This window comes from Hydra vulgaris, chromosome 03 (assembly GCF_038396675.1).
Source record: "Hydra vulgaris chromosome 03, alternate assembly HydraT2T_AEP".
Lineage (NCBI taxonomy): Eukaryota > Metazoa > Cnidaria > Hydrozoa > Anthoathecata > Hydridae > Hydra > Hydra vulgaris.
Window position 1 is genome coordinate 40,129,700 of NC_088922.1, and position 24,271 is coordinate 40,153,970.

Sequence of the window (24,271 nt, forward strand, 5' to 3'; positions counted from 1 at the left end):
GTGTAATTGAATATATATCTTGTTCAACTCTCAATTTTTATTTTTTTTAAATTATTATTAAAATGCTAATAACTAATTATGTGTTCGGTATAAAATATCAGCTGTTTTTGGCGGAGTTGTTCTACTAACAAACCAATTTTTATTTAATTCAATGAAAGAAAATGTGGGGCAATACTAGGTACAAACAAAACATTTTTATTACCTAATTGTCACAAATTATATTACGTATTTTAAATTTCTTAAAAACAATAAATTTTAATAAATGTCTTTAAGTTGATTTATTTGTCTTAATTCATATTATGTTCATATAATTTCTCAACACAACAAAATTTAAGGAATGTCTTAACTGACACCTCAAAGTAATGGTTTCCCGCTATATTAGATAAACCGTTATTCTCAAATATATATTTAAATTTACTTTAAGAAATTGTATTTTTAAACTATGTCGAAAAATAATACGTTTTCTCCAATTGAATATGCTGCTCCAATATCTGATTTGATGAATCTGACAAAGAAAAGATTGGATAAAAGAAAGACTATAGATGAACAAAACCCTGCAGATCATAACGATAGCGAAACAAGTTCAAGTTTTTCATCCGGTCAAACAGAAATTGAAGTTGATGCTCAGTCCATTGAAGAAGCAGCTAAAACTACATACGAATATTACTCAATTGAGGAGGAAACATCAAAATGGATATGCGATCAATGTAATAGTAACAGACCTAAAAAGTACTCTTGTAAAACATCAAAGAGTATATTAGATTACCATCTTGAACATGATCACAAAATAATAACGCCGAAAAAAAAACGAACTATGAGTGGCTTGTCAAAAGAAGTTAGCGATAAGATTGATAGAGCTCTTTTAATTTTCATTATTGCCTGTTGTCTTCCATTTATGTTGGTAGAAAGTAGTACATTTAAAGAATTTGTTTTGTGTTTAAATCCAAAGTATAAAGTGCCTTGCCGAAAAAAGTTAAGATCTCTTTTAACTGATTTGTATCGAGAAAAAGTTGAACTTTTGAAATCAAAATTATTATCAATTAAAGTTTTATCTATTACTACTGACGGATGGACGTCCTGTCAAAACTATATTTATATATCTGCAACTGCACATTTCATTTCTGACAAAACAAATTTCATCAGTTTTTGTTTGGGCTTTGCAAACCTTAATGGCCGCCATGATGCAGATAATTTAAAAGAGGCTTTGCTAAAAATCGTAGAAAGTTTAAAGTAGATGATAAAATAATGAGTTTAGTATCAGACAACGCCAGTAACGTATGCAACTGTCTAAATTCTTTAAAAGTTTGTTTAAACATTCAACCAATAAGATGCATGGGACATGTTTTGCAATTAGTTGTTAAAAATGTCATAGATTTAGTTGAAGAAGGTGAAAAAGATAGTTCGTCTAAATTCTTTTTCATTGCAAGAACATTAACTAAGTGCAGGAAAATTGTTACATCTTTCAATCATTCTTCTCAACTTAATGATTTATTAGAGGAAAGTCAAACAGGACAAGGTGTCGAAAAAAATCACATACTTCATTTGATTCAAGATGTGAAAACTCGTTGGCACTCTACATTTCTCATGGCAGAGCGAATGCTTAAGCTTCACTCCTACGTAAAAGATATCTTTAATTCGAAACAACAATACAAAGATATGAGAAAATATTTACTCGATGAAGATGAAATGGTTAACTTAAAAGAAACGGTAAATGCTTTATTAAGCTTTAATCAAGTAAGTGTTTTACTATCTGGCGATAGGTATGCAACGTGTTCTTTAATTATTCCAAGTATAAAGTACCTTAAGAAGCAGCTGAGTAAGAATAAAAGTGAAACTCCTCCTTTAATTGTAATATTGAAATCACATTTGTTAGAATCTTTACAAACTTACAAAGATTCATATGAGTTAGAGAATAATTCCTTTTTATTGTGTGCCACTTTTTTGGATCCAAATTATAAAAGTTTTCAATTCTTTGAAAAGTACGAAAAAAAGAAATATTTAAAAATTGTGAAAGAATTTTTGTCAGATTTTTATCTCTCAAAAAGAGTTGGTGAAATAATTCCAATTAAAAAGGTGACAAAGGAATCAAAAAAATTTAAGTTGTCATTTGAGGATGAAGAAGATGATTCCGGAAGTGATAGTGACAAAAATGTAACCTTAAATTTAAAAAAAGAAATCAGTGAATATATTAGATTGTCAGTGCACGAACAAAATGTTTTAGAGTTTTGGCATCAAAATCAATATGTTTTTCCAATATTGTATTGCATTTCAACGATGATTTTATGTACACCTGCTACCAGTGCACCAAGTGAGCGCCTTTTTTCTGATGCATTAAACAATTTGTATGCTAAGCGAAACAGGATGACGGCTGAATGTTTTTAAATGTTGATGTTTTTGTACGAAAATTTGGAATTTTTTAATTTGGTTTAAAATTGGTGCAATTTAATTAATGTAATACGGAAATATCTTGTTGTAATAATTATTTTTGAATTTATTTTATTGTTCTTAAATAAAAACTCTTAAATTTAGAACTTGAACTGTTTCAAAAACAATCAAACAAGGTTGCAACATGTTTAAAAAATGATTTTATAAAGTTGTTGCTCTCATGTTTGGGACAGGATGGGACCCCAGAAACTTGAGGGCTTTTATGTTTCCAGGCTACAATTATCGCAATTTTTTGCAAAGTATCATTATCCGATTTTCAATTTTTTTTTTAGAAAAACCAATTGCTTAATTAGACTATAAAACTAAGTGCAAAATATGAACGTAGCAAGTCTTCCCGATTCTATGTTATTTAAATTTAAGTTTTTTTACATTTATAAATGTATTTTACATTTTCATGTATTAATTATGACCCACCCAAGTTTATATTTCATAATGAATGATTTCATTAACCTTACCTTTTCTTTATAATTCTACAAAAAATGGCGTCTTTAATGGGGTTCATTTAAGTTGATATTTCAAACTTACTTTTTAAATAAGATTGCTTCTAGTTAACTTTAGATCTTACTTTTCATGCTAAAACTCTTATTTTCTAACAAACTATCTACTCCAGCTTGAAGCAATTTAAAGCCAAAAATTGCTGCTGCCTAGTATACAGCCATATTTAATATAATTAAGTGAGTTTACATACGACTAAAAATTAAATTTTTGATACCAAAAAAAAAACATTATTTTGGTAAAAATATATCGTAACTTAATTTTTTTTTAACAAAAAGTGAAAATGTACTTTAAAATGATAGATATTCTGCATTTTTTAAGTAATTAAAAAGTGATAAGAAATTTTCTGGTTTGATAAAGCGACCGCTGCCATTTAACAGAATGTTTATCTTATTTTACAGTTTTACACGATTTAATTGCGGAGGTTGCATTTTTAAATGCGGACGAAGCCTCTTGGTAAATGCTATTAAATGTTTTGCATTTTAAAAACTCTATTAATACGTTTAACATTTGGTATGCATTTTAGAATAAATAAATTGCCGAAGCTTAAATGTACTTAAATTGTACAAACATAACCTAAATACGCCAACCAATTTAAGCGCAATTCCGTGCTTATTTGTCCGTACGTTGAAAAAATGAGAAAATGATAAAGTTTTAATTATGAATGTAATGATAACGTTGCATATATAAGCTTTCGCATTAAATGTCAAGCTTGTTGAGAAAAATGATGGAAGTTAGCGTTAATAAATTGGCACTTCTTATTGCTTATATGAAATTAAATATTTAGAGACTAAGTATATTCGCTAGTATACAGTAAGTTGAAAACTGCTGTAAGAATAATTGCCGATTAAAAATTATACTTGCTGAGTATAAGAATATATATATCGATTGCTGAGATTTGCTAATAATTATAATAACATCTTAATTTGCCGAATGATCAAACTAAATATCGGTAATAGCATGGCCTATAAGAGATGGACGTGCAACCTATTTTTTTTTTTTTTGCGAACCATGCTCATTGCGCATTGTTACAAATCTTTTGTTTTAAACAATAGAAATTAAATTATAAAGTCTGTCAGATTCGTCGAAAACTTTTGGTCTCGTCTAACCAGTTACATCAACTTCCTTTTAGTTATTCAAGATAACAGCAATAGATAGCGATTCCACGGCTCAACGAAAAACATTTGACGTTTGAAAAAAAACACGTAACTTTCATGAACTTTACTCTCTTATATCTTTTTGTATGCTTAAGCAAACACCTTAAGGTTTTTGGCATCAATTAGTGTTACTCAACCTCTTTCCAGTCATATATAGAAAGTACTATGGTTTATATGGCTTCATTTAAATTTTATCCATATCTTAAGACCACTTTTAAGAAATAGCTCGAAGCGGGAACATTTTTTTAAAACAAAGCTTTTAGAGGTTAGGATTCCTTAGTACCAAAACACATCCAATTTTTATAAAACTTTCCGTATACATTAAAAAAGGGATGACGAATCAAATGGAATGTGCACACTTTTTAACTTTTATACATAAATTTTTAGTTCTTAGCGTTTCAAAACTTCAAGGTTTATTTTTATAAAAAAAAAAAAGTGTTTTTTAAAATTGTCCAGGTGGAAATTGCAAGTTTACTCTTTCCTCTTTTTATAACAAGTATTTATTTATGTTTTCTTGAAGAATAGGTTCTAAGGATTTGTATATAGAAATTATGTATATATATATAACTATCTTCCTTCACATATTTTATGACGTTTTTTGTTTTGATTTTGCGTGACATAATGCAAATTTTTGGTGCCATAACAATGCAAATTTTTCATACTCAAGCCCTATACCTTTCGTCAAAAAATCATCAATTATTGCACTACAAAAAATTCAATAACTTTAGATCCGCTTAACTTCAAAGGCCGAATGACCCCTCATTTTTTAAGTCAAGTCAAGCTCTATACAATGATATAAGTTACATATGTTTATTTGAATAATAAAAAAATCGTCAAAAATGGCTACAATAGAATCAGATTTTAAGTTTAATTTTATATAGCTAGATATTCCTTTTATTTTAAGAAATAACACTGATAATAATATAGAAATTGAGATCATTTACTTAACTACTTTAGTACATGTATAACTAGAGATATAACAAATAATACAAAATATCAACTAGTTTTGTAGCTACTTAGAGAATATTGGTTTCATGTCCAGGGAACTATACTATCTACTATATTGCTGTAGACTTGAATATGAATATTATAGAATTTTCTATTTTTATGTTTAACAACAGAAATATATACAGTTAAGGATAAATAACTCATAGATAAAATGAATATAAATACAATAAAGAAAAAAATAATTTGTCACAGTTTTAAAGAATTTAGCAAAGCCAATTTATGGCAAACCGCAAGAATAACTAAGTATTTAATATTAACATAGCATGATTTACCAGCTATATATAAACTAATTTTTATTTGACAAAAACAAATGGGTTATTATGTGCCTTTTATGATAAATGAAATAGTATATGAAATATGAAATACGAAAACATGAAATATCTGGCTACATTTTGCAAGATGATTATAAACTTGAATAACTTTTTAAAAGGTTTTGCATTATCAAACGAGTTATAAAAAAGCCCATTAGAAAATACACCTACTAAAAAACAATGCTCAGTGGAATATATATTATGGAGCTTATAGAGTAGTTGAGGCAAAAAATGGCGACATATCGGAAATAATACTCAAAAAATACACAAAACTAAGGCTGGTGAATGAAGGACCAAGGAGTTGCATGAAACCAGACCTTGACTAAAAATTTTATTTAAGCATTTTTACTTTTCACTTTACTTTTTTTAGTCATTTTAAAATTATCTATACAGATCTATTTTATTATTGATGGAACTTTGTTTACACGAAAAAAGTTCCCAAATTTACAAATGTTTATTTGGAAAAATGATGAAAATCTGTTCGTGCCGACAACTGATTTCCTTTTCCTTGGTGTAATTTGTTTAGTAATTTGTCAACACGTGAAGTAGTTACTTATCCTGAACAGTCTTATTAAACAAATGCTATAAAATTTAAACTAATACCACGTGATCAGAGTTTCTGTTTAAAAACTAAGGGCTGCCATTTTAATAGATTTTTTTGTTGACGGGTGAAAATTTAGAGTTTGTCGGAAACTCGCATGGCTCGCTGATTTCTGCGGCCTCTTTGATGTAAAACAATAGGTTGCACGTCCATCTCTTATAGTTCCATGGTAATAGATAGTGAGAGTCATACCCCCAACACCACCTTCCCTTCTCGCTGGCTCCAATACTATATATCACTAATATGAAAATGAAAATTTATAGCCAATGTATAATAAAATCCAATTTTAGGAATGTTACTTATCTGGGATAATTTTTCCTATGTTGCTATTTTAAGCCTTTGAAATAGGGTTGTTAACCGAAAGGTTTCAAAGATTTCTGTAAAAAAATCTTTCAAAAGGGTATATACAATTAGTATTTATTTTTATTCGTAACGAATATATAGAAGCATTAAAATTTGTCAAAGTAACTTTCGCAAATAATACTTCTGAAAATTAGACTTTCGCAAGTTGCTATTTCAAATAATGCTCTTCCAAAACTTCCAAAAGTTTCACTTTCGGAAGTAGCACTTGAGAAATGAGCGCTTTTAATAACTACGTTTCGAAATCTATAAAGGAAGTTTATTCGCCTAACTGCAAGAAATGTGAAAATAAAATATCTGTATATATCAAACTGTTTGTAATGAAACTTTATCTTCAGTATAGCAACATATTAAATTTTTACTAGTTTGTTTTTTCAAATAATGATCAAAAAATTTATTTCGAAAGGAAAATTTTCGATAAATCCACTTGAAGAACAGTCACTTACGGAAGAAAACTTGAAATTCGTCATAAAAACAAGATTGAAATGTTCCATTTAAAAAAATCCGTTCAATGAACTAAGTAATCAAATGCTCATTACTCATAAGTGTCAATTATCGCGCATGCAAATTTTTATGAAGTAAAAAACTGATATTATTTTTTAACTGAATCCTTTCGGTAGGTTTCAAAAATCTTCTTTCGAAATGAATCGATTAGCAAGTTTCTTTTCGCTTGTGATTCTTGTGAAAATTTTATTTTTCGTATATTGTTTTACCGGCGGCGTGGGCAGGATTTTTTTGATGTTTCAGATATGACACTTTTAGGCATTGTGCGAACTCATAACTCAAGAATGTTGTTAAGTCAAATGAAAATGTTTCTCAAAAAAATTGCGGTGATTGGAGCGTGAGAACAAAAATACCCCCAACAAGTTTGCTTTCCCAACCCCGAATTAGACGTTAAATTAAACTGCAGAATGTTAATTAAACGTTCAAAGGGTGCCTTTTTTAGATTCCGTGCCCATTGGGTGTTTATAAACAGTTGCAACAACCGCATTGGTAGTTGTCTCAGAGCTGGGACAAAATTCTAATAATCAAAGTTGATTTAATACGTTACGAATTTGATTTGACGTGCCCCTATGAACCATATTTGGGACATTCAACCGCCACAATAATGTGCCATCGTGTGTGAAAATTTCATGGCTTTATAGGTTATTCAGTTTTTAGTACTGAAGCTTGTTTTAATCGACTAATTTTAGTTACGCCAAAAAGTTAGTCGACTAATTTATTTACGCTAAAAAGTTAGTCGACTAATTTTAGTTACGCTAAAAAGTTAGTTGACTAAATTTAGTTAGACTAAAAAGTTAGTCGACTAATTTTAGTTAGACTAAAAAGTTAGTTGGGTAATTTTAGTTACGGTTTTTTTAGTTAAGTTAGTTACAATTTTTAGTTTTGGTCACAACACTATTTAAAATCCATTGCAAAAAAAAGTTAAAATCAAATCAAAAGTAAAATTGCAAAGATATTTAAAGTTATTACAATTAGGATTAAAAAGTTATGCATTTATGAAATTTTTTAGTTTAAAAAAACCCATAGCTGTCAACCACAAAATGATTTCAAAATAGACAAAGAGGATTGTTTTACAATAATTTATTATGTTCACTTATACTATCAAATCTACTATTATTGCTTTTATTATTTAGGCAGTATTCCGGCATGGCGCTAGAACTCCTACGACTGATTCAAATTATAAAGATATTCCAAATGCAGAACCTTTTTTTTGGGATAAATCTCAACTTATGACAACATTACCTCATGTTGATATTGAATACAAAGTCCAACTCCCTGATGGCAAATGCAGACCTAATTCTTTATTTGAAGAATTTTATAGAAAATCTGGTACTCTAGAGGTACAAAAAAAATATTTTCTTAATTTTAATTTTTTAAATAGCTTATATACATACATACATACATACATACATACATACATACATACATACATACATACATACATACATACATACATACATACATGCATACTAGTAAATGCCTGGGCCCCGACTAAAAATGAGACTTTTTGCAAAGCTGGCCCCGACAAAATTATAAGATTTAGTAGGGGTTGATAGCCAGGGCTAGAAAAAAATTTATAATACTTAATGTTATAATTTTATGCTTACATTTAGTATTTATTAAATACTGGCATACATTTATATATTTTTAAACTCTTATTTATTTCCAACAAGATTGCAAAGAACCACTATTAAGTTATGAGTTACTTTAAAATGGAGAGTAAGTTAAAGTACTAGGAAATAGTTAACTGATGACTTAAAAAGTTCTAAGTTGTTTAAAAAAGGAAAACATGAAGATGGGTAAGAGTTATAAGGTTTTTTTGAAGTTCAAGGAAAAAAACTGGAATAATAAAAGTTTTTTTAGCATGAAGGAACAGATATAGTAAAAGAATGCAACTTGTTGAATAAAAAGCCAAGCACGAATGAGTTTTGGTTTATTGTAATAGAGATGATAGCTCATTTGAGCATTGATTATGATAGTATTTGTAGAAAAAAAAGTAAGAAATTCAACTTGACAACAAGGGGAGAGTGGCTCAAGTTTAGCAGATAAAGCAGGTCTAATTACATTTACAATGTGCTTTTAGACATTGTCTGAGAGTAAGAGGGTTGTTATTTGTCAATATAGGAATGCCAACAAGATTGCAATATTTTTTTGCAGTAAGTGAGTTTAGTTGTCTAACAAAAGTTGTGGATTTTAAGTCCAAAATTTAAATCCATAAGCCACTACAAGCCTTAGGCTGTTACAGATGAGAGATCAGATTTAAAATCGGCTGCTTGTTCTAAGCAGTTAAAAAGTTATGATTTCTAGTCAAGACAATAGTGATAATTTGAGTCATCAGCAAATAGAACCACTTTGGATTTCATGAAGATCGTTGTTGTAGATAAGAAACAATATAGGAGCAAACCTAGAACCTTGTGGTACCTTTAAAGTTACTTGAAATAAAGAAGAGGGTAGGCATTTAAGAATAACTTCACTACTGCAGTTAAAATGAAATAATTAGATAACCTTGAAACCTTTATATAAAGAAACTAATAATAGTGTGAAGACTAATCATACGATAGTTGGAGAGTGTTTTCTAGAGTTTAGAAAAATTGGAACCACTTATTTAGCACTTTTTAAAAGTTTAGCAATAGTTGAATAGAGTTCTAGAGAACACTTTTTTAAGACTATGATCGAAATCTATCCTAGAGTTCAAACTGTAAAAGTTTTTAATTGAGAATTAACTTTAGCGTTGAAAGTCAGAATTATTTCGATGTTTAACAATGGGGTAATCTGTCAGGAAGAGTATGGCCATTATATTCAAGAGTAATAACTCTGCTTTATTCTGGGGAGAAGTAAAAAGATCAGACCCATGAATTAGAGATTAAATGTTACACTTAGTTAATGACACTGTTGAAGACTAACCAAAAGTCTCTAGAACCTAACATCTGAGTTAAGATACAAGATTTAGTAAAATGAGAACAAGAGAGCTTAATATTAGACAGGGCTTTTTTACATTATGTTCTTGCAATTATAATATTATTATTTTATTATAATTATAATTATTATTATAAAATTATTTTATTATATATTTATTAATTATAATTGTTATTATAAAAGGGCATTTGTTCTAAAAAAAGAGATGTTCTTGTAAAAAAGATGAAAAAAATGATTAATGTTTAATAAAGCAACTGCTCAAGATGGTGAAAAATGTGGAGTAGAATGAGGCTTGACTTAAAATTGAAAAGAAGTAATAAAAGCTTCCAAACTTTTATTTCAGAAGGAATAAAAGCTTCCAAGATGCACTTTAGGCATACCTATTATGGATATAAACATATGTTTGCTATTTATTTAGATGCTGACATACAATATCCTTTCATTGTTATATAAACTTTAGTATTTGTATCGTGTAGTATTTGCGGAAAGAGAAGATTATCAGATGGATGTGTGGTGTGACTCAGATTAGAAAAAACGTTGTATTGAACAACATTTGTTAGAAAAGATTAAAGTAATTTAGGTATTAGCATTAGAGCTGTGGGAGATTAGGTTTTTTATCTTTGATTGAGTTCGATTGAGATTACAAAAAATTCGATCAAGTTCGAGATTATTAAACAAACTAGTGAAAGTGCATTCAATTCATTTATAAATGTCATCATCAACAAACCATATTTATCCTAATGCTAAAAGTCTACAAATTTTTATGAAAGGTAAGTTCTTCTACATGCTCTGATAGAAGACTGCAGCGTTTAATGGAAACAATGTTCCCAGGCATTGAGTTCAGATGCTCTGAATTGACACTGGTTGCTGTGATTGCCAGAAGTGACTGAGCAAGCTTAGCAAGACAACAAAATCAAATTTTATTTTGCCTCCACTATGTCAGTGGACAACCATTGTGCCCAATTGCCATATCTTTCAAGATATGGCAATTGGGCACTCGTACTTGAAACATTAGCATCAGCAATATTGTCATTGGTTGCAGTTGCTGTCATCATGTTATCGAGGGATTCCCACAAGCCTGTTGATTGTGTTTCTAGTGTAGACTCTGTCACTGAGTGCTGAGACTGGAATGGTTTTGGTCCTGAACCTGGTACTGTTGGGAGTTCTTTGAGTAATTTACGAAGCTTTGATAAGTTGGCCGCCAGCTTCTCAGGTTGCTTGCAGTAAAGTGACTTGTACCTGGGGTCTACCAAGTGCAAACTGCATCTGGCTGAACCTAATAAAATATTACAGAAACTGTCAAATAGTTCAAGGAATATAGGTAATTAGATATTAATATATTAGATAAGTATGACCATGGTCCATAATGCAATTGAAGTTAAAGAAAGCTTTATGTGGAAATAGGTAATTAAAAATTAGTGCGTAATTGATAATGACAGTGAATGTCGAAAAAAGATTGATAAAACACTGAAATAAACACTTATATACTGAGTCTCAGTATATAAATAATTATTTCTTACCTCGTCAAAAGAAGGAAACTTTCTTTCTAAAGATGCCACAAGTCTCCACGCCAGTGAAGTTCCACTATTTGCAATATCACTGATGAAACCTTGCAATTTCTGGTGTAATCCATGCAGAGCTGGTATTTTCATAGATAACATTGGGTAACTTTCACCACACAACTCTCTGGTAGCCTGTCCTGAAGCGTATGAGCAAAGCAAGGTAAGTCCATAAAGTTTTGGCACATGTTCATGGCTGCTCTCATATTACTACCATTGTCTTGAAGAACCTATATTGGTACTGCTCTTGGTAGCGACCAATCTTCAATTGAGTTCTCAAGAGATTCCAATATTGCTTCGCCCGTATGTAACACAACCACAAGCGGTTTATTCTTCAGTGTATATGATAGCATTTGAAAATCAGCAGTTTAATATATCAAACAAAATGATATATAGGAATCCAGTGCGCGAAAAGACCATATTTCTGTGGAAAAGCAATAGGATGCCAACAAACTCAGTAGTAATGCGATCAATCATTTCTCATTTCAAATTTTTATACATAGTTGGCACAATACTGCGAGAAAATGTGGTCCTGCTCAGAATATGATATTGAGGAACAACCAATTTCATAAGTGCCTGAAAACCTTGTCCTTCTAGGAGATTGTACGGCAGATAATCAGAAGCCAATATGCGCCCAAAAGCTCGTGCTATTTCTTTAGCTTTTTCGTGATCAGGCGTCCATGCTATTTTCTTAGCCCGCAGATCTGTGACAGTAACTGACAGTTGTTTTCCAGCTTTATTTTCTTCCTTTTTCATTCTTTTTGCTTCTTGTGCCTTTTTATCACACTCTGTTGATTCCTTCTTATGATAACTTCTCAAATGAGTAAATAAGCCAGTTGTAGATGAAGTAGAACAAGATTTTTTGACTGCATTTCCCAGTTGTTCAAAAACCAAAAATGGTATCATTAATTTTTTGTTATTTGGAATTATTTTGCCTATCAAAATAATTCCAAATAACACTCATTACTCTCTCATTCTCCATTTTGAAGCATTTTAATATAATTTTACAGCAACTTTTTAAAGCGTTTTAATACAATTTTACAGCAACTTTTTAAATATCGATCTTTAGGTTCGAAATTTGAATTATATTTGATTGACTAAACACATTCGATTCGAGTTCAATTGAATAAACTCGAACTTGAAACTTCGAGTTTCGCACACCTCTAATCAGCATGCAGAGAGGTAGCAGCTTCAGTAGAAAATGATAGTGGTAGAAGTAAGAAAACTTAAAGAGAGTGCCTTACATATTATATGAATGAGCTTTGGTTAAGAATATAAAATGCTCTAGATTGTTTATATTGGAGAAACAAAAAGAAAAAAATTACATCATCCTGACCATCATCATCAACAGCATAAAAGTAGAAGGCTAAAGCCTGATGATGATGATGATGATGATGATGATCATCATCATCATCATCATCATCATCATCATCATCACCATAATGATGATGATGGTGATCATCATCAGGCTCTAGTCTTACTCTTTTATGCTGTTGATGATGATGATGATGATATTAATGATGATTATGATGATCATGTTAATCATAGTGATGTTTATATATGCATATATACACAAAATATAACATGAATTTTGAATTAAAAAAAAATGCTTTAGAATGTATGAATGTTTATGCAGCCCCAGTCACAAACCCAGATCCGGCTATATTTTATCAAACCATCCCCAGTCCCAGTCAAATATCAACCCCGGTCACTTGCTAATACATACATACATACATACATACATACATACATACATACATACATACATATGCACATACATACATACATACATACTTACATACATATATACATACATATGCACATACATACAGGGGCGTGGTGGCTCTAAAAAGCCCATGCAGGATTTTTATTAAAAGGCCTATATATGCGGGATTTTACCATATATGCTTGATGTAAAGGCCCATACGAAAATATATATATATATGTGTATATATATATATATATATATATATATATATATATATATATATATATATATACATATATATAATAATTGACCTTATTCTAATAAATCATTAATACAAACCAACAAGTTGAGATAATACTATTTGTAATTAATAATATTGTTTGTAATACTTCAAAATAAAAAATGGTAACAATACCATGCAGCGACCACGTTTTTGTTTTGATTTTCTTAAAACACAACTTTACCGCAAGCAAATACGATTAGTATTTTATTGTTTGAAGAACATAGCCTAACACAAAATTAAAAATCAAAGATTTTAATTTTTCTATTACCATATAATGATATATATTTTAATATATAATAATATAAATTTTTTTAAATTTTATATAATTTTTTTTCTAAAATAAATATGGAAAATCTTGAAAAATAAGAAATTCTTTTTATTTTATGAGAAAATTCTTTTTAGTTTATGCTTTTGTTTAATTCGGTGTTTTAACTTTTTTTTAACATTTTCCATAAACCACTGATCTCAAAATATAACTGGATAGCGGATTCTATTGTTTTTTCCGAAAAAAGTTGAAGCCAAAATTGGCCTCCCAAGATGGCGGCAATTTTGGTTCCTAGCGGTGAAACCAATATACATTTTAAATGGCTTTATCAAACTACGAAAGAAAATAATTAAATAAGCTTATAAATTTCTTAAAAATAAAAGAAAACAAATGAATTTTATAAATATTAGAAAAAAAAGAAATTATTTTTTTGCATACTTGAATTTATTATTAAATGGCATTTACAATTTAGTTAAGTCTTAAGTATAATTTATGTACCTTTTAGTTCTTAGTTACCCAATGCTGTATGCTAGAAGGTTAATAACATAACAGCATGATAAACAGCAATCATTTCTACCTACAATTATATATTTTTTGTAGCAAGATGCCATTTTGTACAAATGCTACATGAATTGTTAACTGAGTGCTGTAAGTATACAAAAACTCAGGGGTTCCTTCTAAAATTATATTATACTTGAATTCTATTATTGTATAAACTATTTGAATAAAATATTCTAAAGTTTCACTTATACTGGTAAAATAAATCCAGGTCTGAATTATAGTTATTTATAACAACGTTTAAAACAAATAAAAAGTAACTAATAGTTTCTTATAGTTTGAAGGATAATCACTCAATACAATTGAAGAAACAAATGTATGTAAAAATCATTTGTTTGAAAAAAATGTATTTATATCTTTATATAGAAATGTTCAAAACATTACCTCCTCTTTGAAATATCTCCTTAACTTTAGTTAAATATCCTGCTTACCTGCTGTTAAGTATTATGGTTATATTTTACAGCTTCCTGAATTTTTTATATTAATGAACTGTAAATAGCTGTTAAATAATTTTATAAATATTTATTGAGTTTATTCGCATAATAGATTGATTATACGACATATTAAATTCAAGAAAACGATTTGCTAAAGAATACATATCATATCATTAGTCTTAAAGAGATTACTGATACACAAATGATTTTGTATAATCGAAAAACTGGTTTCATTGGATATTTGGCAGCAATTAAATCTGTTCAAGGTATTTCTTGACTGGGTTGAAAAAGAAGGTTCACCATTAAAATATTTATTAACATGTAAGCTTAGTCAAAACCATCTAGAGCTCTTTTTTGGTGCTGTGAGATCTGCAGAAATGTTTAACAGCAATATCAATTGCCAACAATTCACAGCCACATATAAATGACTTTTTATGCAAAGTACCATTCAATGTTCAAATGAAAACTGCAGCATTAGAGATAAAACTCATATATAATATGTTTTAGACGATTCTTTTGGTGATTCCAGTACTGAAATATCTTTGACTAAAATTGAATTAAGAAAATATGATTTGTTGGAGAGAACCAACTGTTAGTGATCACGATAATGCAGATATTCCAAACTGCAACAATCTATTTGAATACAAAAAAGCTTTGATCTCATATATTGCTAGATACATAGTTAAAATGACTTCAAATAAAAATATTCTCATTAAATGTCAGAATGCACTAGTACTCCCTTTTCATTTAAAACAAAATAGCTTTTTAAAATTCAAAGACATAGGAGGTTTGATTAAACTAACCATAAGTGTTATTATTATATGCAAAGAAACTGAAAGGTGTTTCCAAATTAATTGGTTGCTTTAATAGATTGCCACTTTCCAAATGAAATTAGGAATTCAAAATGCAATTGCAAGTGCTGCTTTGAGATCAGTCGATTTCTTGAAAATAATAATTGAACTAGCTCCTCATGTTTGACTCAACTATAAGTGATAACAATATATTTTCCTTGTTTCAGCTCATTTGGCAGTTTGGCTGCCAAGTTAACTAGAAAGGCAAATATGTATATATATACACATATTTGTTATATATATATATATATATATATATATATATATATATATATATATATATATATATATATATATATATATATATATATATATATATATATACATATATATATATATATATATATATATATATATATATATATATATATATATATATATATATATATATATATATATATATATATATATATATGTTTTGTGATTTTAATAAAGTACAACCAAATAAAATAAGACACAAATAACTATATAAAAAAATTCCAGAAGGAACCCCTGAATTGTGTGTACTCACAAAGCTCTGCTAATAGTTCATGCAGCATTTGTAAATTTGTGATATCTGTTTGAAAAAACTTATTTCATAATAGTTTATTTTAAAAAGATATTCAGCTGCCTACCATGCAGTTGTGTTATTAACCTTCTAGCACACAGCATTGGGTAGTTAAGAACTAAAAGGTACATAAATTGTATTATAAACAATATTAAACAAATAATAAATAGTAAAACTAAAATTAAAAGAAAGTAAATAAATGAAAAATAAACAAAATATGAATAAAATTATTTCAGTTTTTCAAACTTAAAATAATTATTCGAAAGTTGTTTGGAAATTGTAAACTTGGATAACTACTAGTTCCTTATTTGTTCTTTACTAATGTTAAATAAACTAATTCTTAATTAAAAAAACTGAAAATTTGTATCTTATTTAATAACATTTATTTATCTTTAAAAAAGCAAGATATTATACAAACTTATTGTTTAGAGTATATTTTGTTAAACAATACATAATTTAGAATTTTATGTAAATATGTAATATTCCTTTTTTTTTTAAATTATTGTTATGTAAAACCGAAAATTATATTTATATTTGAGGCATGTACATTTAAAAATATTTATATATATAAATGACATAAAAGTTCGTAACAAAAATTTCTTGATTGGTAATCAACCGAAACTGTCGTCATCTTGAGAGGCCAAAACTGGCTTCAAAAAATTTGCCATATACGCTATCCAGTTATATTTTGAGATCAGTGGCATAAACTCACAACAGCTAAAATGCCGCTCAAAAAATGGTGCCGTTATTGAAATAATTTAAACATATAAGTTTTTATAATATAGTTTCATTTAGCAGTTCATCATCCTTTTTTTAATCTGTCTGAGGACAGGATATTATGGAGTGATTTCTTTATTAACATACAATAATATAAACTGTATAAAAATAAAAAACTTTATTATTAAAGAAGTTTATATCTGTTTTGAAACGTTACAAAAATGCAAAACATGAGTTTGATCCTTATTTATATAAAACTTAACTTAAAATTTAACACTAAATCATTTTTCTTAAATGAATTAAAACGCAATACAATTACCATATATTAATTGTAATTTAAGTCCAACAATAATAATAGCTATTATTATTGTTGGGTCTGCCCCAGCACAAACACGTGTTTTTAGAATCTAAAATGTTAACACCTTTAGACGTCTAAATTCACATAACTATAAGACATCCAATTGTATTTATCTTTGAGACGACTAAAAATAGCTGTCTCAAGCCGTCTAAAAGATGACTACTAATAGATGTCTTATATTTATCTGAATTTAGACATCTAAAAGTGTTAACATTTTAGATGCGAAGAAAAACGTCTAATAGACGTGTTTGTGCCAGCTGGGGCGGACTTTCTTAAATTTATTTTGTCAACATTACGATTGTTAAAAACCGTTTATGGGTTCATTATTTTTCTCATGAAAAAAATATCATAATACGCCTCAAAACATCTACTTTGTTTTCAGAGCAATATTTTTATTATGCAAAATACTAATATAATTGCGCTCAAAGTTGAAGACTTTAAATCAAGTGATTAATAAAATTTAATTAGTGCTAACATAAATATTTTAAATGATTGTGGAATTTCTTTAGAATGTAGAAAAATTAAAATTTGCCAAAAAGCCCATATTTAGATGAAAAAGTGGAAAGTCCATGCGGGAATGAAATTTTTTTATTTTCTATTTTGGTATTGTTTTCTCAATGAAATTTCTTATTTTGGATGACTATTTATTCTCGTGCCACTCTTTTCAAGTTTAACATTTTTACATTTTTTGAGTTTTTAAGATCATTTTCAAACAATCGGCACAAAAAGAAATTTACAAATCATTAACTTTATAATAATTTCATTACAAGTAATGGAAGTTTTTTATCTATACAGATTGTGCTTATTTTTATTCCTATTATTTTTCTTAACTGGTGGTAGTTATGAAATTAAAAAAACGTGGTTTTTAAACACAAAAGCATTGAGGCCCAATACAGCAATTAGAAATTTGTTAGATTCTTTTGATCTCATAAAATTCACCCACTTCAATCCCTGGCTGTTTAAAAGGGGTTTGTACAAGATTAGCTAAGTTTCCTGGCGGACCATTATTTTTGTTAACCTCCTGACCATTAGATAAAAATATCAGACCATTAGGTGAAAATTAACAAATATGAAGCTGTTTCACACGCTTTGAATTTTATGAAGTTTAAGTTGCATTTTTCTAAAATCAGGCAGGTTTTTATTTTGATTAATAAAATACTCAAAGAGATCAATAGAATGGCTAGCTACATCTCTCTCTCTCCAAGGCATCACAGTTTTTAACCTGCAATTTTTCTGATTCTGCAATTTTTAAATTAAAACATAATTTCATAAGTTTTAATATTTTAGTCTTATTATTTAAGAATAATTTATGTCATAAAGTAACAAATTGTTTAAAAACAATGGTTTGCAAAATAGTTTAAAATCAGATGTAAAATACAAAGAAAATAAATCATGGTAAAACCATAGAGGTGTTTGGTGCTGGCATTAGCATCTTTTGACCAAGATCAAAATATAAAAATGGTAAAAAGTTCTGTATTCAAAAACAAAAGGAGGTCCAAAAATATGTAAAAATGGATAAAATCAAAGCTGAAATCCTTCTGAAAGCAGTTTTTGTTGATAAAGACCAGCCACTAGGTCTTGAGTTTTATATTTTACCAGACTACTAGTTAATTTTTGATATTATAGGTCATAGTTTAAAAAAATACCTGCGAGTGAGACTCCCTCAGACTTTTTGGATACAATGAGTTCCAAAACTTAAAATTTTTCAAATTTGCTAACAACTCATCGGAACTCACAGCAAAATTGTAAATCTGTTGACCATAGTTTAAGAAATTTATATCTTAAAATAAGAAATATATTTCTTGTTTTTAAAAATAAATTGCAGGGTGGGATATTTATTTCTTAAAACAAGAAACATATTTCTTGTTTTAAAAAAAGTATTTTGTAAAAAAAAGTCAGTTTTGCTGTGCTTACAATAAAATTTATTCAAGATAATGTAGAGCGTGTGATGAGCTTGGAGAAGCTTCAGAAGTTACTTCAAATAAGGAGTTCTTGTAAAAAACCATTAAAATAAAAGAGTGGATTCAAAGAGCTAGCTATGGCGACTGCTTTCTTGCTTTCTTGTTATTGAGTGGTTCTAATAATTTGAACTTTGATCTAATACCTAATTGCTAACTCTGAGCGTTAAAAGTACATTTAAAATTTATTTTTTTACATATTTTCTTGAGATATTTTTCTTAAGCTGAAAATTTATATGTATATAAATATTTAGTGTTTAGTGTTTAAACGCTGAGTTCGAAAGCAAATTTGCTTCAGAAACAAGAGATCTGTGGCAGCGATGGATCCGGCAATTTTTGGTGTTTGAGATAACATGAAGCAAAATCCAAACATTATATGTTTATACTTATTTCAAATAATGATGCTTTTTAAAAAGTTGCAATAATTGGAAGCTGGAAACAAAAAAGCCTTAAAATTTTAACCCTCCCCCTAGCCCAAACGTGAGAGCAACAAGTTGATGAAATAATTTTTTTTGCTATTTAATTAAATTTATACTCCTCAATAAATTTTGAGTATTGTTTTACAATCTCTTAGCATTCAAAAATTATTACCATATAAAATTTGAAACCCCCTCAAATTGAGGGAGGTTAAAACTTTATATGATCATAATTTATGAACACTGAAAGATAATACTATGAAAGTTTTCGATGAATATACTTAGTTAAGAATAGCAAAAAAATTATTTTGCCAATTTGTTGCTCTCACATTTGGGGCTTTTTTTTTTCCAGCCTCCAATCATCGCAATATCTTGCAAAGCATCATTTACCATAAGTATAAACATACAAATGTTTGGAGTTTGCGACATGTCTGTTATCTTAAACACCAAAAAATGCTGGATCTTTCACTGATCTGTGGTTCGATGCCTACTCTAGGTTATTTTTCGAAATGAAGCAACCATAATATTCCAAGTTAAATGCTCTTCTGCGGTGCTCTGTGATGCGACCATTAGGTCATCTTGGAGCACCTAAAATAACCACAGAAAAAATGTGTATATATATTTTTTAATTGCATTGATACGTTTTGATCTAATTTAGTTAACAACAAAAGATCGAAAGTCCTTTACCCAATCTGTTAAGAAAACCATTTTGTATTTGTATTTGTTTAATCAGTAGCAGTATTTTTAAAACATCATTTGATACCAAATGAGGTAAAAATCATAAAGTTTGTTGTGTGGCTGAAAAAAACCTCAACGATCAACAAAACATCACTTTACAGTAGCCAAAGTGTTAATTTATCTATCGCAATTAGTGAAAAATAGGTACAACATATTTCTTAAATTAATAATCACAGTGTTTTTTTTGGTACAGGAACACATTAAAAAAATATCATTAAACAAATTACTAGATTACACATCAAAATCAATTTGCGTTAATGCTTGGAAATTGCTCTAAATTTAGTAAAAAATCATAAAAAGTGCAATTTCAAGCAATCGGCGCGAATACTCCTATAAAGAAAAGAGAAAAAAAAAAAATTTTCATATAAATATGACACGCCACTCATTAGCCACTCTTCATAAAAATTGGTTGTTGAAAAAAAATTATGGGATTGGCTAATCACAGCTCATAAATTTAAGGTTTAAGTTTATGTATATGTGTATGTATATATATATATATATATATGTATGTATATATATATTTGTGTGTATGTGTATGGATATATGTGCATATACCTATGTGTGTATATATATGGGTATGTGCGTGTATGTGTATGGATGTATATGTATATATATATATAAGCGTGTGTGACACGTATGTGTATGTGTGTGTATGTGTGTATATATATATATATATATACGTATGTATGTATGTATGTATGTATGTATGTATGTATGTATGTATGTATGTATGTATGTATGTATGTATGTATGCATGTTAGGGATGTGACTCTTTGGTAATTTTTTGGTATCTCCAATTTCCAATATAAAAAACAGATGAACTTTGGTTTGAAAGTAACTGAAAATCATTGGTTTTATTTAATTTTTGAAAAAGTTCACCCACCATGACCCTTGATTACACACTGGCTTCCATATATCAGTGAATTTTTTTTTCTTCAAAAGTATATCAGCCTGGGTCTAAAATGAACCAGAATTTAATAATGATTTCAAAATTCATAATCTTTTCTACTAAAACATTATATCTATGTGTGTGTGTATCTATGTATGTATGTGTGCGTGTATAAGTATAGATATATTAAAATGTACCATTGTTATTATTATCATTGTTATTATTGTTATTACTTTAATTTTTATTAATATCATTATTTTAAATAATAGCATTATTTTTATTTATATTATTATTTTATTAATACCATTATTTTTATTGTTATCAATACCATTTTTATTATTATAGTTATTATTAATGTTATTATTATTGTTAATGTTGTGATTTTTAAAGTTGTTATTATTTATTATTAACATCATTATTAGGTGTTTACGCATCATTTGTAGTTATACTATTTGAAAACATCCTGGAATTGTCAGATCCTGGAATTCAGAATATAATGATTGATTGATATAATATCATCTGTAGATATATAGATGTTTGTATAATATTTTATAATCTATAATGATACCATATATTATAATCTGTAATATTAAATGATATAATATAATGCACAAATTATGTATATTTTTGTAAATTGTATGTATAAATTACAAGAAAAAAATTTAAATTTAGTGATTTGAATACTTCACTATTGCTTTTCTGAGAAAAGTTCTCAATTGTCTTATCTAAACTCTAAAGTTGAGAACCTGCTTAGAGTTTACTGATTAAGAATATTGCTCTGAATACTCCCAATAGGACCTTGGTTCTATTTAGGAACATGATAAGATGATGTTCAGTTATGTGACCTTTTCATTCCATAGGAAGATTGTGATTGGATGCAGTTTTCACATATTTTTGAGTTTCTTATATTAATATTAAAACTAAAATCCACCACTTAACATACAAAAAAAGTTATTTTGTTTTAGATATAAATATGTTTCTCTATTTGTTTAACTACCTTTAAATTACTTACATATGTTGCTATAGCATCAGCATAATCTCAATGGAGTCTCATTCTAAAGCACATGTTTACTATTAAATGTCAATTTAATGAAATTGCTTTAGATTCTTTTTTTTTTTCTTTAATGTCTTCGCTTCCAACAAGGCTGCAAGCAACCATTATTAGAGTTGAACATTACTGGAAGATAAAAGATGAAGTTTATAGAGCAAGATAATGATTGACAGAAAACTTAAAAGATTGCAAATTATATGATCCAGGAAAGTAAGATGAAAGAAACGAGCTCCAAAGATCTGATGTTCAAGAAAAAAAACTAGACTAATAAGAGATTTTGGAGCACTTAGGAACAGTCACAATTAAAGTATGAGACTTAACTGAATTGGCACAAGAGATGCTAGCTCTTTAGAGCATTGCCCATTATAGTATTTATAGAAAAGAGAAAGAGAAGCAACATTACAAGGATGTGATAATGGTTGGAGGTTAGCTGCAAGAGCAGGTCCAACTATATTTACAATGCATTTTTGCACCTTTTCTAAAAAAGAAAGGGCATAATTGGAAGATCCGTCCCAGATACAGCAACAGTATTCCATATAAGGATGGATTTGAGATTTATAGAGATAAAGAATAGAATACTGAGTAAGAAAGTAGCGAGCACGATAAAAAGATGCAACCTTAGCAGATGCTAATTTTGCAATTGATTTGATATATGGTTTCCAAGAAAGATCAGAGGTAAGAGTTAATCCTATAAGATGAAGGGTAGATGACTCATCGAGTACATTCAGTAAAAGTTTCATTTTTAATTTTACCTGCATTTCAATTTTACTTGCAGAAAACGATTTTAATAGCATAACAACTAGATTATAAGAATAAAAATGATTCAATATAAATTCTTCAAAACCAGGCAGTAGTTTCTGAGTTTTGCATTTCTGCCATCTAATCCATCTTTAATTTACCCATGTCAAACAATTCCATGTTTTTTTAACTAGGCAGTAATATCTTTACACAAGATACTTAAAATCTCTATGTTCCTTACATAAGACACTCGAAATCTCTGTTATAATCTTCATTAGTAAAAGAAGTTCTGGAGGAGGAATTACATCAAGCACATACATGTCTCTAATCTCAACCAGAAGACATGGATGTATAACACTCTTGTAGAGTTTCATAAGACATTTTTTGGATCCATTTTCAGCAAAGTTTTTATAAAAATTTTTTGGCATATTGAAGGTTCTCAGTTCTCCAAGATATATTATTATCACCTTCATAAAATAAACAGGAATAATTTCCCCAATGTCCTGACAATTCCACAACTATGTTAAGCAATTTAAGATCTGCTACCAAGTAGAACTTTAAATCGTTGAGCTTTGTTTTCTCTATAAGAATTTGAGGATTGATGTGGCTTCTACTAACAAGCCACATCAATCCTCAAATTTTGGCAAAAGCCAATATCAGAACATTGTTAACACCAGTATTCTGTTCCGTTATATCCTGTGGTGTTGTGCTAGCTCAGTGGCTGATTAGTGACTACAACCATATAACAGATCATTCACCTTAATTTCCAGTAATCCTTTAAAAAAATGTTTTCCCTAATAAATATTCAAAATGTTAGAATACTGCTTACAGAAGTAACTTTTTTAAACTACTTTAGATCAGGTCAAGTTTAGGATCATCATAATCACCCTGCTACTGATAACAAGTATCTAGTATAACCTGACCCATGTCCCAGTGCCTTGTGGGATTTACTTCTCTAGGCAAATCCTAGGAAAAGTAAACTCTGACTTACCCCTAAGTACCCTGTCTTGAAGTTCTTGGTTGATAAAAGACTAGAGATGGTGTCTCAATAAAAATACTCATCTTGGGCAGATATTAACTGTCTCCAGGTACTGACTTGTAGAAGGCCTTCTTGGCAAAAGGAGGCCTTTTACAAAATTTTTCTGCTTACCTTAATGGTAAGCAGAAAAATTCTGTTTACTATCCACGGTTCATTTTTTATATATTAGGCTGGTGTAGAGTAAACCTAGGTATTTCTCAATATTTAAATAATTAACTATGTGACTTGTTTTCCAAACAACTCTTACACTTACCTTCACTCCTTGATATATGTCTTGTCTTTGACCCTAGTTTGTGTTCAGTTTCTCCTTGTTCTCCTTTGTAGTTAGGACCATGCTATGATCTTTCTAAATCTTTTATCTTGTA

At 28.7% G+C, this 24,271-nt stretch overlaps 1 protein-coding gene across 3 annotated transcripts in view; it reads left to right on the forward strand.

Annotated features, from left to right (window-relative positions):
* Positions 1-24,271, forward strand: part of LOC136078147 (lysophosphatidic acid phosphatase type 6-like) — a 74,142-nt gene that overhangs the window by 22,467 nt on the left and 27,404 nt on the right. For all 3 annotated transcript variants that reach the window (XM_065793196.1, XM_065793195.1, XM_065793194.1), the window contains exon 2: positions 8,015-8,221. In XM_065793196.1, coding sequence (XP_065649268.1) covers positions 8,015-8,221 — 207 coding nt within the window. The remainder of the gene's footprint in view (positions 1-8,014; positions 8,222-24,271) is intronic.